At 35.3% G+C, this 17,848-nt stretch overlaps 1 protein-coding gene and 1 long non-coding RNA gene across 2 annotated transcripts in view; one reads left to right on the top strand and one right to left on the bottom strand.

Annotated features, from left to right (window-relative positions):
- The window catches only part of LOC109839544, a 1,514-nt gene extending 146 nt beyond the window's left edge, over window positions 1-1,368 (top strand). Inside the window, exon 2 of the long non-coding RNA XR_002246661.1 lies at window positions 1,181-1,368. This is a non-coding gene — a long non-coding RNA (uncharacterized LOC109839544). The remainder of the gene's footprint in view (window positions 1-1,180) is intronic.
- On the bottom strand, window positions 4,260-17,843 carry LOC109839380 (myosin-1-like; the record flags this gene model as incomplete). Its single annotated transcript, XM_020407808.1, is given in 24 exon segments — window positions 4,260-5,164; window positions 6,006-6,085; window positions 6,201-6,347; window positions 6,510-6,639; window positions 7,059-7,194; window positions 7,269-7,474; window positions 7,960-7,988; window positions 7,991-8,147; window positions 8,250-8,408; window positions 8,688-8,765; window positions 9,179-9,268; window positions 9,344-9,496; window positions 9,593-9,711; window positions 10,953-11,091; window positions 11,191-11,294; window positions 12,066-12,150; window positions 12,238-12,251; window positions 12,374-12,437; window positions 12,615-12,780; window positions 14,696-14,723; window positions 14,829-14,979; window positions 15,093-15,236; window positions 15,317-15,418; window positions 17,529-17,843. Coding segments are annotated over 24 exon segments (3,477 nt in total), but the record flags the coding sequence as incomplete, so codon positions are not given.

Genomic DNA, 17,848 nt, shown 5'->3' with positions numbered 1-17,848 from the left:
TTGTTCAATTTCTGGGTAATGATTATCTTTTTTTGTTCATCTCACTTTGCTAGGAATTCTTAGTTTGTTCTATCCTTGTCTTAGTATTTGCAAAATCATCATCAAATTCTCTCACATTGAGCTTTTCTACCGGTCCCACTTGAGAGTTTTAGTTTTTAAACGGAGAAAATATTGCAACATTATTGGAAATTGTTGAAAATTTTAGGGGTGTGCCTTTTAAAAATCAACATTGTTATGTGGAAGGGATAGGAAAGCAACAATGTGAGAGAATTGAAGAGTAATTTTGCAGAAACCAAGATTTGAGGGATATATATGTAAAAACTCCTTACAAATAAGAGGGTATTATTATGAGTATGAGTGCTAATTTCCTCTTATATTTGATATTTGAAAGTAAAAAAAAAAGAAAAAAGAAAAAAGCAGACCCTTTTTTCTTTTAGAGAAATAGCTAGGATGTTTTGTTTTCCTTGGTGGAAGAAGTTTGGAGCTTGTTTTGTTTGATTTTCAACTTGTTTGGCAACTGACTTATTTTGGCCTATAAGTCCAAAAAAAAGCTCCCCTAACCCAACTTATTTTTTTGTGGCGTATAAGCCATATAGTTTGACCAAGTAAATATCAAGTTACCGTCTCACTTCCTTCGAAGAAGCAGGCATTGGTGTTAGGATTCAATTTGTTCGTTAAATATGTAGCTCATTCTCTGTTCCTGGTACCATGCTTTGTGTTACTAAAAAATTTGTATGGTTGAGTTTTCTTTTTGGAGGAGGTCGTTAATTCCTCGGTAAATTTGATTGCTATAAACAGGAATACTTCAGTTCTTCAAAAAAAAAAGCTTATTTTCTGATTCTTCTTTTCTTTATCATATAGAGGCCCGCTAAGAAAATTGTATAGGAAGCTGAAGCTCACACCAATTTTAAAGCTGGCGACTAAATTGTTTGCCCTGTTCCAGTTCCTGTTTTCTCTGATCCTTTAATTTGTTTGCTGCACTGATCGATTTTTATATCGTTTCGCTGGTTTAAAATTGGCAACGGGACGCGTGCATGGATCCTCCTTCCTACATGATATTCTATAGAACGCGCTCTATTATGATTTTTTTTCCTCGCTACGATACTTTGAAATTTTTATCGTCATGCATTGATGTAGACTTGAATCTTGATCCTCTTCTGTCTTCTTCTCTCTGTTGCAGTTGTTCAACATGAAGCACGCTGAGAAAAGCTAGCCCAGGTCTAGTGGCTGCTGCATGAGAGAATCTGAAGTTATTAAACATTAGTAGCCGACTGCATATGTATTTTTCTGAAGTTGTGAGAAACATTAATAGCTGACTGCATATATAGTTTCCTGGAATTGAAATGTCAATTGGATCTTTGTTCTTCATCTGTTCAATTGTAATTGGTGTTTTTTTTACTTCAGCGGTGTTTGATGGTCAACGGGGGGTGTTTTTTTTTTTGGACAAATTTTCAAAACCATCCCATTTTAAAATTTATTTATAAAAAACGATCCCTTTTAGACTTAATTGCAAAAACCGACCCAGTTGGTTGAAACTGGGTCGGTTTTTGAAATTTTTTTTTTCAAACTTCACGGGAGTTGAACTCCCGTGAAGTTTTGTTATGAGAAAAAACTTCACGGGAGTTCAACTCCCGTGAAGTTTGGAATTTTTTTTTTCAAAAACCGACCCAGTTTCAACCAACTGGGTCGGTTTTTGCAATTAAGTCTAAAAGAGGTTGTTTTTTATAAATAAATTTCAAAATAGGATGGTTTTGAAAATTTGTCCTTTTTTTTTTTACAATTCCTTTATGACTCTACTTGGGGTCCATATCGTTATTTATGGTGTATTTGTGTGCATATCATAATTTTACTATGAAATACTTTCTAACTGGGGTAATTAATGTGAAATCTTCCTTAAGTTTGGTTGCTTATCATGAAACCCCCTCATGTAATCTTTTCATTACAAAGCACCTTGCATTTAAAAAAACAGTTAAAACCCATTGATATATCAAAACTACCATTTTCTCCTTCCTCTTTAACGTGTTTCTCCCCTCTCTCTCAAATGAACTTGAGAGAGGGTTTGATAATAGTTATCCTTCTAACTAATATCAAATGATAAAAAAGAGAGAGGAAGTGAAATAAACTCCACGATCTGACACCCCGCTTGTAATTAGGCTACTAAGTAGTCGGGGTTAGCAACCCCAACTAATTAACACCGTAATTAACTCAGAGTGGGTCGATTCTCATAAATAACTTTAAGTGGGTCGGTTTTAGGGATTAAATCTGGGATTTGGTCTACAGTAAAAATTTCTTCTATCCTGACATGGGTTGCTTGAACTTTACACCATCTTCTATAAAATAATATCAAATACTATATTTTGCCAAAAAAAACCCAGAGTTCGTAGTGAATTTTTGACCGCATTGAATACATCACAACAAAGCTTTACACCAATAATTGGTTACTCTTTACAACCGGTATACACAAATTGGCAGAGATACGTGAATTCTCTCTCTGATCCCACAAGAATACTAAGCAACAATAACACACAAGATACATTACCCTTTGATAAATATGCGTGCACTCAATATAAATGCATGTTAAAAAAAACACTCAGGAACGATTTACATAATCTTAGTGCTATTCAGCCTCACCCACCATTTCTTCTTCGCCTTATCCCTGCCAGCTTCATCACTTGCAAGCTTGTGTATGATTACCTTCGTCTCTCGCAGACGAAGATTGAAATCCTTTTTCCATAGCTCGAACGACTGTTTCAGTCTCCGAAGCTCCTTCTCTGGATCCAACCTCGCATCAATTTGTCCCGATTTCACTTCAACCAAGAATCTACTATCATCCAAAAACACTTGTCTTCGCTGGTCAAACTCCTCTGTCAACCGACTGACGATACTAAGACTAGGACTCATACTTCCGTCGTTGATTCTTGATCCAGACCGTTCTCCTCGTAAATCTAAATGCCATCTTGATTCGATATTTTCCCTTGTGCTACTGTCCCAGCTTTGTTCAACCGATGCATCGGATTTTCTCTGAGCTTCGTCGGTGGTGATGCTTCTCTTGGCGATGGAGAGGCTTGATTGTAGAGAACTCATTTGTTTTTGCCACACTTCTTCCATTGATTTCATCTTTTGTTCGTATTCAGACCATCGGGTTTCGTATTGTTGGAGCTTTTGGTGGAGTATGTTGTTTTCTTCTTCTTTTGCTTTTAGTGATGCTTCAGCTTTGAGGATTCTTCTTTGGAGTTCGGATAGGACTGATGCCTTGATTACTACTTCCTCAGATTCGGCTCCCTGACAAAAAAATAAAATAAAGGGAGCGACTTCAGAAAATTAAACGATACGCAATCGAGATCGAGATAGGCCAGCAATTGATAGATAATCACTTATTTATGCTAATAAATAAAAAACCGACCCAGTTGGTTGAAACTGGGTCGGTTTTTGAAATTTTTTTTTTCAAACTTCACGGGAGTTGAACTCCCGTGAAGTTTTGTTATGAGAAAAAACTTCACGGGAGTTCAACTCCCGTGAAGTTTGGAATTTTTTTTTTCAAAAACCGACCCAGTTTCAACCAACTGGGTCGGTTTTTGCAATTAAGTCTAAAAGAGGTTGTTTTTTATAAATAAATTTCAAAATAGGATGGTTTTGAAAATTTGTCCTTTTTTTTTTTACAATTCCTTTATGACTCTACTTGGGGTCCATATCGTTATTTATGGTGTATTTGTGTGCATATCATAATTTTACTATGAAATACTTTCTAACTGGGGTAATTAATGTGAAATCTTCCTTAAGTTTGGTTGCTTATCATGAAACCCCCTCATGTAATCTTTTCATTACAAAGCACCTTGCATTTAAAAAAACAGTTAAAACCCATTGATATATCAAAACTACCATTTTCTCCTTCCTCTTTAACGTGTTTCTCCCCTCTCTCTCAAATGAACTTGAGAGAGGGTTTGATAATAGTTATCCTTCTAACTAATATCAAATGATAAAAAAGAGAGAGGAAGTGAAATAAACTCCACGATCTGACACCCCGCTTGTAATTAGGCTACTAAGTAGTCGGGGTTAGCAACCCCAACTAATTAACACCGTAATTAACTCAGAGTGGGTCGATTCTCATAAATAACTTTAAGTGGGTCGGTTTTAGGGATTAAATCTGGGATTTGGTCTACAGTAAAAATTTCTTCTATCCTGACATGGGTTGCTTGAACTTTACACCATCTTCTATAAAATAATATCAAATACTATATTTTGCCAAAAAAAACCCAGAGTTCGTAGTGAATTTTTGACCGCATTGAATACATCACAACAAAGCTTTACACCAATAATTGGTTACTCTTTACAACCGGTATACACAAATTGGCAGAGATACGTGAATTCTCTCTCTGATCCCACAAGAATACTAAGCAACAATAACACACAAGATACATTACCCTTTGATAAATATGCGTGCACTCAATATAAATGCATGTTAAAAAAAACACTCAGGAACGATTTACATAATCTTAGTGCTATTCAGCCTCACCCACCATTTCTTCTTCGCCTTATCCCTGCCAGCTTCATCACTTGCAAGCTTGTGTATGATTACCTTCGTCTCTCGCAGACGAAGATTGAAATCCTTTTTCCATAGCTCGAACGACTGTTTCAGTCTCCGAAGCTCCTTCTCTGGATCCAACCTCGCATCAATTTGTCCCGATTTCACTTCAACCAAGAATCTACTATCATCCAAAAACACTTGTCTTCGCTGGTCAAACTCCTCTGTCAACCGACTGACGATACTAAGACTAGGACTCATACTTCCGTCGTTGATTCTTGATCCAGACCGTTCTCCTCGTAAATCTAAATGCCATCTTGATTCGATATTTTCCCTTGTGCTACTGTCCCAGCTTTGTTCAACCGATGCATCGGATTTTCTCTGAGCTTCGTCGGTGGTGATGCTTCTCTTGGCGATGGAGAGGCTTGATTGTAGAGAACTCATTTGTTTTTGCCACACTTCTTCCATTGATTTCATCTTTTGTTCGTATTCAGACCATCGGGTTTCGTATTGTTGGAGCTTTTGGTGGAGTATGTTGTTTTCTTCTTCTTTTGCTTTTAGTGATGCTTCAGCTTTGAGGATTCTTCTTTGGAGTTCGGATAGGACTGATGCCTTGATTACTACTTCCTCAGATTCGGCTCCCTGACAAAAAAATAAAATAAAGGGAGCGACTTCAGAAAATTAAACGATACGCAATCGAGATCGAGATAGGCCAGCAATTGATAGATAATCACTTATTTATGCTAATAAATAGTATATTATATCTAACCATATAAATTATGTAAGCTCCATGATACACATATATGTACCTACGCCTATACGCTAATTCCAAAGAGTAACCTGTGCCATGATTCACTGTATCTGCCAAATTTACCTTTATTGGCGCCAGACGAAATTAAATTGATTACTATGTAGTATAGTGAAGCAAGCTATGGTATGTTAGGAGATATTCAAGATATGTTGGATGCTATTATTAAGAAGATAATAGAACTACAAACAATGAACATAACTGCCTTTTCTTGAAACGGTTATTTGCATATATAGTCCTTAAATTATGGGTATTAGCAAAAATAGCCTCCTAAGTTAAGTATTTGCAAAACTACCCCTCAAATCATCAACTTTGTAAAAAAATACCCCTAAAATCAACAAATCATCAACTTGGTGCTAAAATTTGACTATTTTGTTGATAATGTTTACATTGTGATTACAAATTAACTTATTTAAGTTGATGATTAATTGCTCTGAGGGAATTTTTTTCCAAAATTGATGATTTGAGGGGTAGTTTTGTAAATACCGAGATTTGGAGGGTATTTTTGCAAATACCCGTGATTTAAGGCGTATATGTGGAAATAACCCTTCGTGAAATAAATATTCAAACTCAAAATTAGAGAAATCCGTTTAAAATAACAATTGACAAAAGCACTTTAAGTACTACATTTAACCTATAAACCAACTAATATGTGAAAATAATAATAACGGTTACCTTCTTGTCCATAAGTGTCCTGTATGAATCCAGTAAAGCAACATCTCCAGAACACCTTCTGACAAGCCATCCACGTATAACTGAATGCAGAAATGAAAGGTGACGAAAGAAAGATTAAACTTCAAATACACCATCTCCATAGAGGCGCCTTAGGTTAAAAATAAGCTAAACAATATAAAGGAGAGGAGTCCTCACCAGATTGTATAACTAATGAAGCACCGCAGATGTTTTCAAATTCTTTCCTGTTAATTCTTCCTCTTATGTTTCTTTGCAATGCTATTGCAGCTCTATGTCTTTGCACCATGCTGGAATACAATCGACGTGCCTTGTCACCCCGGATAACTGCAGATCATATATGAGGAAAATGATTACACTTTAACGGTATCCATTGGCAACAGTTCAAAGTAAACAAAGAAAATATCACCTACTTTGCTCTCATGCGGATAATTGTTTTGCATATATCAGACAGTATAAAGAAAGATATACAGAGGTCGAGAAACATACATGATTGTAATGCAACAATTCCTTTCACCCGCTCCTTCACATAGCGCCGAGCCTGATGGCCTCTGAAGCAGCTCTGAACCCTTAAGATCCCGTGGAGAGTACGATTTCTTGTATCTTCAAGAGCGCTTATCTGTAGATTGACCCAGCTTAATATGTTTGCTAAAGAGACAGTTTGATAAGATTCCGGAAAGAAGTAAAACACTGGTCTTATGCTATGCAAAAAAGTAGACACTTGTCACCATATAAGCTTCCTTTTCAAGAGCAACTCAACTTTAGGGGGGAGGATCATATATTTAAAAGTAAGAAACTCACAGGAAATATAAAGCCCAGCATAGCTGACTGCCATGAAAAACTATATATTTAAAAGTAAGAACTCACAGGAAATTTAAAGCCAAGCATAGCTGACTGCCATGAAAAACTGTTTTATAGTATCATCTTCAGATATTACTAAAAATAGGATACATAATCGTTTAAAGGAATTATTCTGTGTTGCCTCGTGATGCACATTTCATGATATAGTGAGAGAACAATCTGATGTAATGACCTCACCTGTCCTGTTCTGAAGAACAATTTTGTGTAGCCAACTTGATACATATCCGGCAGAATATTGAACTGCTGAAGAATTGCCACTGATACACTAAGAGGGTCTTGAGATGCAACATGCTCAAGAAGCAGAAAACCATATCTGGGAAAATCACAAATCAGAACAAATCTTCTATCTTAAACTAAACTACTATGTGAATACTGTTTATTGCTTACCTTCTAGCAAATTTTTGGTGAGACATTCTTGTAGGATACCCCGACCTAGATATCCGAACCACTTCCAGAACTCCACAGCATCTTAGCTGCTGAAGTACAAGGCCCTGTTCATATGTCGCAGGAAGTTGCAAGTTGTTTGGTTTGATACAACGTATAAAGTGAGGAGTTGTATTCTCAAGTCTTTGCATCAGTTGGAACAGTTGTCCCTATCATCAAGTCAAAATTAAAATGTCAATGAGAACAGGATCGTGTATCCAGTATATTTGGGGATGAAGAAAAATCAGTTCCTATATACCTTACCAAAAAGCAAGCATGGTATGGTAGCATAGTAGGAACTTACTCAAAAGATTATTTGGTGAGAAGAAGGCTTATAATAGGTTATGCAGACAAATTATCTTAAAAATGCAGCAAAAAAATCCCTGTCATAGGAAAATTGCAATCTATGACACGCGTATATGAAAGCTCTAGAATTGCATGGGAGTGTGATACCATCAAGTTTGTGATTACAAGTTTCTTGGAAGTGTTTAGGTAAAGTGTCCTCAATTGTCTGAGTTTAAAACCAAAAAAATACTACAATATGTCAGTTAGCACTAAAAACAAGTCCCTGAGCATCCTTTTGAAGTTAAATGCATTAATCAGTGCTGCAAGAACCTCCTGGAGATGGTTACCAAGACAGTAATGAAATTAGTACCTTAAACTTTGTTGCCACACTAAGCCTTCAGCCTTGAACAGGTTACCAGCTGCCTTCTCAGATTGTTCAAGCAAATTGGATGCAAATATTTTTGGAAGACGACATTTGCAAGAAGCAAGGAGTTGAATAGAGTCCATGTGTAATGGATCCCTATTCTTCTCCAAGAACCCTGAGGTGTCATATGCAACCTGATAATATGAGAAAAAAATGTCTATAATTCTGGGTATGCAGAACATGTATGAGAAAGAAAAAAATTGCAAAGGAGTGTTACGAAGGATACAAATAGCAACCTCTCCCGCATAGTGTTTAACACTAAAAGCTTTCTCTCTGTCACCTCTGAAGCAGGAATTAGAATTGAGATGTTGCTTAAGTTTGTTTGCAAATGTAAGATCGGTACCATTTGGAAACATGGACTCCTCATCCAAAAGAGACAGCAATCCTAGTGGCTTCTGCATAAACATCAAACAAGAAAGAAAAAAGATCATGTAAAGAAAAAGTTCATGTTACTTAGGAGAAGTAATAGAATCCACTTATAAATATCAAGAAATATGAATAAAAAAAGATAACTGTATAGCGTTGACATAGATTTACAAATGGTGAATGGTCGGGGTAAAGGTGGGAGGGGCAGGTGATGTGCTGATAGTATGACTAATTCCGCATATCTTTCAAAACAATTCTATAAGGTGTGTATAAATACTGGCATACACAGTGAGTGTTAGAAAACATACTTTCTCAAAAAGGTTTAAGCAATCCTTGTTATCTTCAAAATCCACTTTTGCCCAGTCTATGCCATCTTGAATGTATTCCTGCAGCATAAAATCATAATAGTGAGAAAATATTGCAGATAAACAAAATATTAGGACATGTGCATCAAGTAAATAACTATATATCCGAGCTTGATTAACTATTAATTCGAAAACTACCGAATGATAACTCTCAGAGCAAAACCAAATTTTATTTAGCTTATTGGGGAAAAAAGTGAGGAGGAAAAACAGAATAAAACCCAACATTCCAACAGATTACTAGATTAGTATAATAAGCAACACTTTATGACTTCCTAATTCATAATCACATCAGCAGTAAGCCATTATGGAGCATAATACAGAAACTGCAAAGGTAATTATAAGTTTTTAAATGAAAATTGTTATGATGAAAACTTCTAAAGATCTCTTGATCTATAGCTATATTAACAACTTAATGAAGAGTACCAGAAACTTACCTCCTGTTCGAGCTTAAATAAATGGCGGTTAAAATGTTGCTGCAGCCTCTCGTTCGCATAATTTATGCAGAATTGTTCAAAGCTATTTTTCTGTAGATCATAATATTTCCATCAATACAAAAGCTAACTTATGTATAAGAAGAAGGCAAAGTCCAAAGAACTTACATCGAAAGATTCAAAACCATATATATCAAGAATGCTGATCGATCTGCCAGTTCGTTTCTTGCCTACTTCCAATGATTTATTTATTTGTTCCACAAGCCATTCAAACAAACTTGCATACAAAGATTTTGCTAGTGCATCTCTCGCGTCAATAGCCTTGGGAAAAAAAAGAAGATGAAAATTGGATAATTAATCCTCTATGGCTTTAAAATATAGCATAACTTGGTGGAATTATTTGATAAATTAGGCAACCTGTGATAAAGTAAGCTTTTGGACAATGTCCTCATTACGAACTCTCATCTTACGAGTAGATAAAGCTAATTTTAAATCCGCAATATCACACCCAATAAGTCTTGCAACAGTATGTGCACCTGTAATAATGCATGAGCGAATAAATTTACAAGAGTCGTTATGATGAACAGTTCTTGAATTGCACAAAAAATGATTGACAAAAAACTTTAGGAACTGTTAAGAGGTTTGTTCTGTTTGAAAGATGTATAAAAGAACAAATATTCAATATGTATAAACAGATAAAGCCTCCATCCGGATTAATGTAAATCTAATAGTTCTAAATCAACCAGTTATAGAAGTAGAAGATTATCACAAACACAAACATCGGTAGAGGCTTTAATACTTGAAGAACAATTGCATGGTTATCATCACTATCACAGTGCATATTTTATGCAAAGAAATTGGTTAATTCATGGTGCTAACTTTGATTTACATGTTTCCTATTCAAAGAAATCCATTAACTCATAAGCTAACTTCTATTGGTTGATCGATCATGCATCAAGTGCTTGTAAAACAAACAATTCAAGATAAAAATAAGGATTTCGTGATCCATGAGTCGAGTTATCCTCATGAACAATCCTTTTCATCCATCATAATCGTGGCTTAAGGTATCTACAGTTGAAAATTCATGTGCATTGAGTAGCTCACAGATCATGAAGTTGAAAATTCATAATTTACTCTGATTTATTACATCAAAACAACTTTGTTAGAAATAATCTTATACTTCAGAAATCATTGATAATTAGTTCACCCATCAACATCCAGTTCTTGCCAGTTTCCCCCACCTGAGAACCAACATATGAGGACTAAGAAGCTGAATCTGTTAGTTCCCATATACCAATGCAATAGCCATGACTAGATAATCCATACATTAAAAACTGTTCTTACTCATGTCCCAGTATCAACATGATAATGATGAGGCCAATCACCATATACTCCAAACACCAAAGTTTCAACATTTGACTCTAATGTTGGGTACCTTTTACTGTAACTGCTTTGTACGAGTTTAACTTCTGTCATGTCTATAGCTAGGCTCTCTCTAGATTTAGCTCTTGCATTCACCCTTTTCTAAGAAATATTGAACTACTTTCCAGTTCAAATGTGGCTAATATCCAACCATAAGATCACAAGAGATGACTCATGGAAAAGTTTGTGTATGACATTCTTATATCCAATTTTCATATTTTTGTAGCATGTTAAATATTATTTCCCAAAAGGTTAAGCCTAACATATGAAGCCATCAATTATCATTCAGTTAATATGTTGGAAAATTTTAGAACACTTTTAGTTTTTGTTTCCTAAATGATTATAAAAAACATACCTTCATCAGCCACAACTTCAGCATGGTTTTCATTATCGATCACAGTAAAGGAAATGTTTCCCAACCATAGAACAGCAGCAAGCATTGCGAATACATTATCTTGGTCCTCTCTGCTGATATGTACAACATTCATGGCTTCCTGAAAATCTCTAGTTAATGAGCGCAAAGAACCGAAGTTTCAAAAACCAGTATATGAAATACAGGAAATGATATAATTTTTATGAACATCTTTGATTACCACAACAGACCGAAACCTTTCAGCATCATCAACCCCAGCAATAGAGAAACAATTGCTCTGCTTCAAATATTTGTATTCATGCACATTTCTCAAATTAAGTTTCTCTGTTCCAGAACGGCACCAGTTTAGTAGGCAAGTATAAAATGGTCACAAGCATGCAATAACAAGGTAAACATGCCCTTCATATAGAGAAAAGGTAAACAATATACGCACAGATAAACTATGTAAGTATGCCTTTATACAGGTAGATATCCCAGATAAATGATAGGCATCCAATAGTTGAGACTTGAGAACATATTAACTTGAACCAGAGATGAATACTACATCTAGGGTATCCAACAAAGAGAACTGGACAGAATGCTACAACTGCCCCTAAATGGGAATGGGGAAAAACCAATAAAACTTTGGTAAAAACAATAATTAACAGCGCAAATAATTTCACAACTATCTGTAACTGGAAAAAGGAAAAACTAAATGCATTCATTGAGTTTGTAATGAACAAAAAAAAATACGCTAGGACATGATAGCAAGCGTCTAATATTATACCGACTACAAAAAAATAGACCATGTAGGTGACACAAATTGCATGATAAAGACAATTCAGATACAGAAGCATATGACGTATGCAAAAAAGCTACAGAGTAGGTTTTTAATACCATAAATTCTTAAGAGTAAAAGATCTACAGTATGCAAGTGAATTTTCAGGTATGAATAAGAGATCCTCATACAGATGAAGCAAATTATCTCATCAAGCAGAGTTGAAATTTTGAATAACATCAGCAAAATTTTCAATTTTTATTAAAACATCACAGGTCAGGAAATTTTACTCTAACAACCAAATGAAAAATCAAATAACGAAATGAGAAAATGTATACCTCTAAGAGTTGATGGAGCACCAGCACAAAGCTGATAAAATATATGATACGACCGTTCGCCAACCGCACATTGGACAACTCTCGACTGTTCAAGATATAAGCAATCGTATAAAATGACACAGAATGCCAACATCATGACAAACTAAAGTAAGCACAAAGGCAATATAATTACCTTTTCTAGTAAAACTGTCCGGATAGAGTCGAATTACAGTCACCAAAAACAAAACATAGGTGACACCATTGAGGTCAGTTTTCAAAGCAAGAGAAATTATACAGAACTAAAATTTACTAAAGATTGTTGCTCTTACAGGTCTGAATCTTGGCACCAGAAATTTTTCCAGTAACGCTAAAATGAATTTCAATCAGCTTGCCCTGCAGATAAATGACATATTAAAAATTTGAGAGAAGCACTGCAGAGAAAGAAAAGAATTTAACGTGGCATACTTTATGTGTTGTCCATTTAATTCAATTCCCAGATCTATGCTTGAAGTTTAAGCTTTATATTAAACTTGCGACACAAAAGTTCGTAGTGAGAACAAGAAAGCTTACAAAGCGGCTGGAGTTGTGATTTCTTGATGTTTTAGCATTGCCGAACGCCTCAAGTATGGGATTAGTCTGTAAGATTTCATATTCTATTCCACTGCCTCCTCCAAGAGCAGCCAAGTATTGCATTGCTATTTTTGCTGTTTCAGTTTTCCCTGCTCCACTTTCACCACTGGTAAGCAGATTGCAATTAGCAAAAGGACATAATGAACTTTTTTCATGATCAATTGTTAGATTCAACAAGGAATCACCGGATTTTAATCCCCTGCTGTAATTAATTGAAGGCTATTCATGGACTCGCCTAGATGTAGAGAAGATAATGAATGCAGCATCAGGAGGAAATGACATTAATCCTCATAATCTAAGCGTACTTTCCAAGCTAATGAGCATTGAAAAAAAAAATTAATTACCAGTTTTCAACTTGATATCAACCCTCTAAATTGTCAAGTTGACATCAACCTTCAAAGCCCCAAATTAGTGCAAACTCCCTGACTAAAGCAACTGTGGATAACAGACCAAGAGCCAACTAAAACAACCTACCTTATTGTATGTGTTTTAAGTTCATGCAACAAAATAGAAACCCACTGGAATTCTACTAGACTAATAAAAAGTCAGCAAAAGAAGAACATGATACATCTTGATACAGATATAGCATTAAACTACAAGGCACAAGGAAAAGGCCAAAAACCAAAGCATGTTCCTGCTTCTGAAAGGAGAAAAATAAACAAGAAGAATAGCGTGTGGGTGAACTAAACAAGTACCTTTACTGATACAGTAATGCCCTATCCTCTATTGCTTTTACAGCCCAAATACTGCAACCATAATTAACCTTCTATGAGCAACTTAACAAGTTCGCTCCGTGGATTGAAAATGAAAGGGACAAGTTACACCAAAGGAAACTTAAAAATAGTCAGCGACTTGTGATTTGACATATCACAGCTATGGGTTTCCTAGAAGATAAATATCTTCTACAACTATGTTGCTAATCCAGTTAGGGGTGAATGAAATATAAGAGTAATTGCATATAAGTAGGCTTCATCTCATCTACGGAAATTGTGGCAGGTGTGGAAAAAAAACTATCTGTTTAGACAGTTCAAAAAAAAAAAAAAACAGTTCTATCTATGAAAATCAAAATCAGTCTTGACAAATTGTAGGCGATGGTTGAGAAAGACTGTAACATGAACTCATCAGAATCTCAGCAACCTCTTCAAATCTTGATCAGTTATGCTATAATGTTGGTAGCATTGATCTTCCCATTACTTATTATACAAAATTCACTAATTTACATTGCTTAGTATATGTGTGAAAAGCGTATGTGACAAAAGTGGATCATACAAAATAAGATTGATTGATAGTCGTGGCCAACGAAAAATGCATGGATAAAAAAATAAGAAGTTAAAAAGCAGAACCAAAAACCCAGATTCATCAAATTCCAAAAAAAAAAAAATTTGGGCCATTGTATGAAACCCAATAGTTTTTACTTTCACATTTTACAAATGTTGGATTTTTTTTCCTCTAAAACATTTGTTGTCCCTCCACTCTTTAGATTTTGGTTAAAGTATTTGTCTGACATGGTGCAGAACACAACCAAATTACCAAAAGTAGAAGATCCTCATTCCTCAGTTCAAATTCCGATGTAACCTAGTAAAACAACATATTTCTTTTACTCATATATGATGTTTCTTCCGCATGTAAGGTATTATATTCCACGTGACAAAGTGTCAATATTGCAGCATAAAAAAGTGATGGTTCATCTTTCATTAGCTAATGGTTTTTGACCAAAGTGGTTATCTAACACTAAGAAATTATTTACTTTCCTTTTGACTCGTCTGAATACCTTGTGATGGTACAAGCACAATAATCTTTACTCATTAAACAAAATGTCACAAGTCAATTTCAAAATTTATTTTACTGGCAACTTAAAAAATGCAATAAACACGAAAAAAGAAGAATAAATAGAATATGACTTTCAGCTGTATCTAACTGACAAGAAAGAAAATAAAATTTTTATTTAAAAAAATAACAACAAAAAGGAACTCAATATATATGACTTCTTCAATTAGAGAAGTTAGTAAAGAACAACAAACCTTATGACTATCGATTGATTGACTTCATCTGCAAAGAAAAAAGAATCAGATATTAGTCATAAGATAGACAGAGAAGCAGGATAAAATAGACCCTATCTCAGAAAGAGATTGCCTAAAGTCCAAGCTGAATAACCTCTTATCATTTCACGGATAGCAGTATCTGCTATAGCATAAACATGTGGACTGCTCATAGATTTACGTCTATATGCATCAATGTACTCGATTCCGTATAACTTAACATCCTTGAATGGGTTGATAGCAACCAACACTGGTCCAGCTTTAGTCTAAGTTGCAAATACCGAATGAACAAAAAAATTAATTAATTAAAGATTAAGAGACATTGTAGCTGAAAGCATTTGACATATGTGCGATGCCCGAGTTGAACGAAAGTACTCACATAAATCATGTCCTGATTATATCTATATTGCAAATTGTACAATACTGATGGCTCATGTAAATAACTCAGCTGCATCAAATCGTCTACACCATCAAGGATATCAGGGTTTGCAGGTAAAAGACGCTCTGTTTTCAACGTCAATACCTGAAAAGGGTACAGCATCAACTACGTACAACTGCCAAAGAAGACAATTCCTTTGTAAGATTTGCAAAAGTAACACATACTTTGCCCTCCGGAAGAGATATGATGGACTCTTGCCCTGAAGTAGATATTATCTTCCCTAATGCCCAGTCCCCATTTGAAAGCTGGCACCAAGCTTGAAGCTTCTGAAACAATAAATTTTCAAATGTTAGTCTGGCAAATAACAGGGTTGAAGATATCAATCATAAAAGCTTGAAGATATTGATCATAAAAGCACTGGCTAATGTTATCATAGGACTATGTACACAAGTTTTCTGATGCATCAAAGCTCAGCCACCAATATATTCCCGATTTCTTGTTCCACTTTCTAAACAACAGGAACAGGGTTGTGTAAATAGTAACAAGAATCAAGCGGTAATAGAATATGGTTTATTCATTCTGCCCGATATATAAAACAAGAGTAGTGTGTCCAGAGTTCGCAACATACAGAGCTAATATTGGACATTAAAGAGTATACATACATCTAATATATAGGATACTTCAACGGTTTCAAGGTAAAACTATAAATGAAGGCCTTGGTAGTTGGTAGGCATATGGGCAGGACATACACAACCCCAAGTGTGGGCTTCCTAGGTAAATCACTACTTCTTGTTCTTGCTAACCATTGGATTCCAATGAAAAAAATACCTTATTCATTTTGTGTTAGTCAAGTCTAAATTTTTACATGCTATTTATTAACTAATCTATGTCCACATATATTAGCAAGTATTTTAAGGTTTATACTTGCATGATAATAGTAAAACACTATTCTTTTTTCTCGTAATTACACTCAACTCGAAAGAACCAACACAAGTCAGTTACAAAAGGTAATTGATAATATTTATAATTTAAAATTGATCTGTATAGGAACCAGAACTTTTCATTGAAAGATCAGAGTCATAGCTCAATCTATGCTGTCTTAATTAACTGTCAGATCATATAATAGTATATGCTAGTTAATTATGTCCATGTCCATTGACATATATTTTAAAGGTTCATAATTAAGAGTTTACATCTTTACCCTCCTTTTCCTTCTGGTACGCACATCACACATGCCAATGGTCATAGTTTCCCACTGGCACCACCATAAGGGAAGAAATCTGGGGAGTGCATCTATATGATAAGCCATCTAAATTCTTCAGTGAGAAAGGAAATTAGAGTTGTAATCTTGATATTATATTTTGGATTTATTATTTCCATGATAGAAAAAATTAGCAGCATTAATAAGTACTTGACTCGATGAACTTCATGGACAGTTGTAAAATTGATGTATGATGTGCGATTCTTTTTAATTTTCTTGTATATTGATCTATTTTATGCATATATACTCGCACTGTCACACATATACACACTTCTAAATTTTCTCACATTTTTAAGTTTAACCATGCATAATGCAATCTCTCTGATCAACTGTTCTTACCCATACTTCAAAGCTAACAAGTTACCAACTAGCATAAAATAGTGGATTAAAAAAAAAGCTTGACCAAGAATATAAATTCCGAGTAAACCAGATGCAAGAGTTTCCAAGGAGGTGCTATACCAAATGATACCAACACTAAGGTAAGGCTATCACATTCTGATGCAATTTGTACACACATTTAAGTCCTTTTCCAACCTCACTTTAAAGGTACTCCTTTAAGCATTGAAAACAACTTACAACTAACATAAATTGACTAAAAAAATGCACTCTTCAATACAAAATAAACTAAATGCATGCAAGCAAAATCTGGGTCTTCTCAGGTAGTTTATTATTGAGGATCCTTGCGACAGAGGCAATGAGAAAACTAAACTAACATACTAGATCTAAACTGCCAATTTTCATACAAAAATAGAACTACTCTGTTAATTTTCATAAAAAGATCCTTCTACTTTTAGTAAAGTAATGTACCAACTCTTCGAATCGAGCTAAGCTACTACTAGTAGTACCAAAAGCCGTGATGCAATACGCATGGGCTACCTGCTACCTAGAAACAAAACTCCAATTATTTTGATGCGCTTTTAGTCATAAATCCAGAGGCAACAAATTAAGCAACTTTACAAAAAATTATGGAACGCTAAATTTTGATACATGGGTAAACCAAGATGAAACCATTGGAATTTTATCTCTAGACAGTTGATGTCCGGTAGATCACATCTAATGGCACACGAATTCGCGGAGTATCCACATTTTGAATACCACTAATAGTAGCATAGCTCAACCCCAATTTTTCTACTAGTAGAAATCAAATATGCATAAAAAAAAAAGACCCAAATTACCTTCTTGGCATCAAAGGACTTGGTATCACTCCACCTAGAGTCCACCCGTAACGGCAAATCCTGAGGCAAGCAAACATCATCAACCCTCTTCTTGCTCCCAACTCCACCATTGATTTTACTTCCTCCATCAACCTTCGAACTGTACGGCGACTCCTCGTTCACCTCAACTTCACTCCTCACAACAACCCCCTCTTCTCTCGCGACCTCGAAGCTGCTGCTACTAACCTCCTCCTCCTCCTCCTCCCCCTCCGCCACCAAATCAAGACTGTTACTCCCATTAGCGGAGCTTTTCTCGGCGACCTCGTCAGCTCCGGCGTTGA

The sequence above is a fragment of the Asparagus officinalis genome, chromosome 4, assembly GCF_001876935.1.
Source record: "Asparagus officinalis chromosome 4, Aspof.V1, whole genome shotgun sequence".
NCBI lineage: Eukaryota > Viridiplantae > Streptophyta > Magnoliopsida > Asparagales > Asparagaceae > Asparagus > Asparagus officinalis.
Note: the sequence above shows the minus strand (reverse complement) of the source record. Positions and strands in the feature narration are given on the sequence as shown.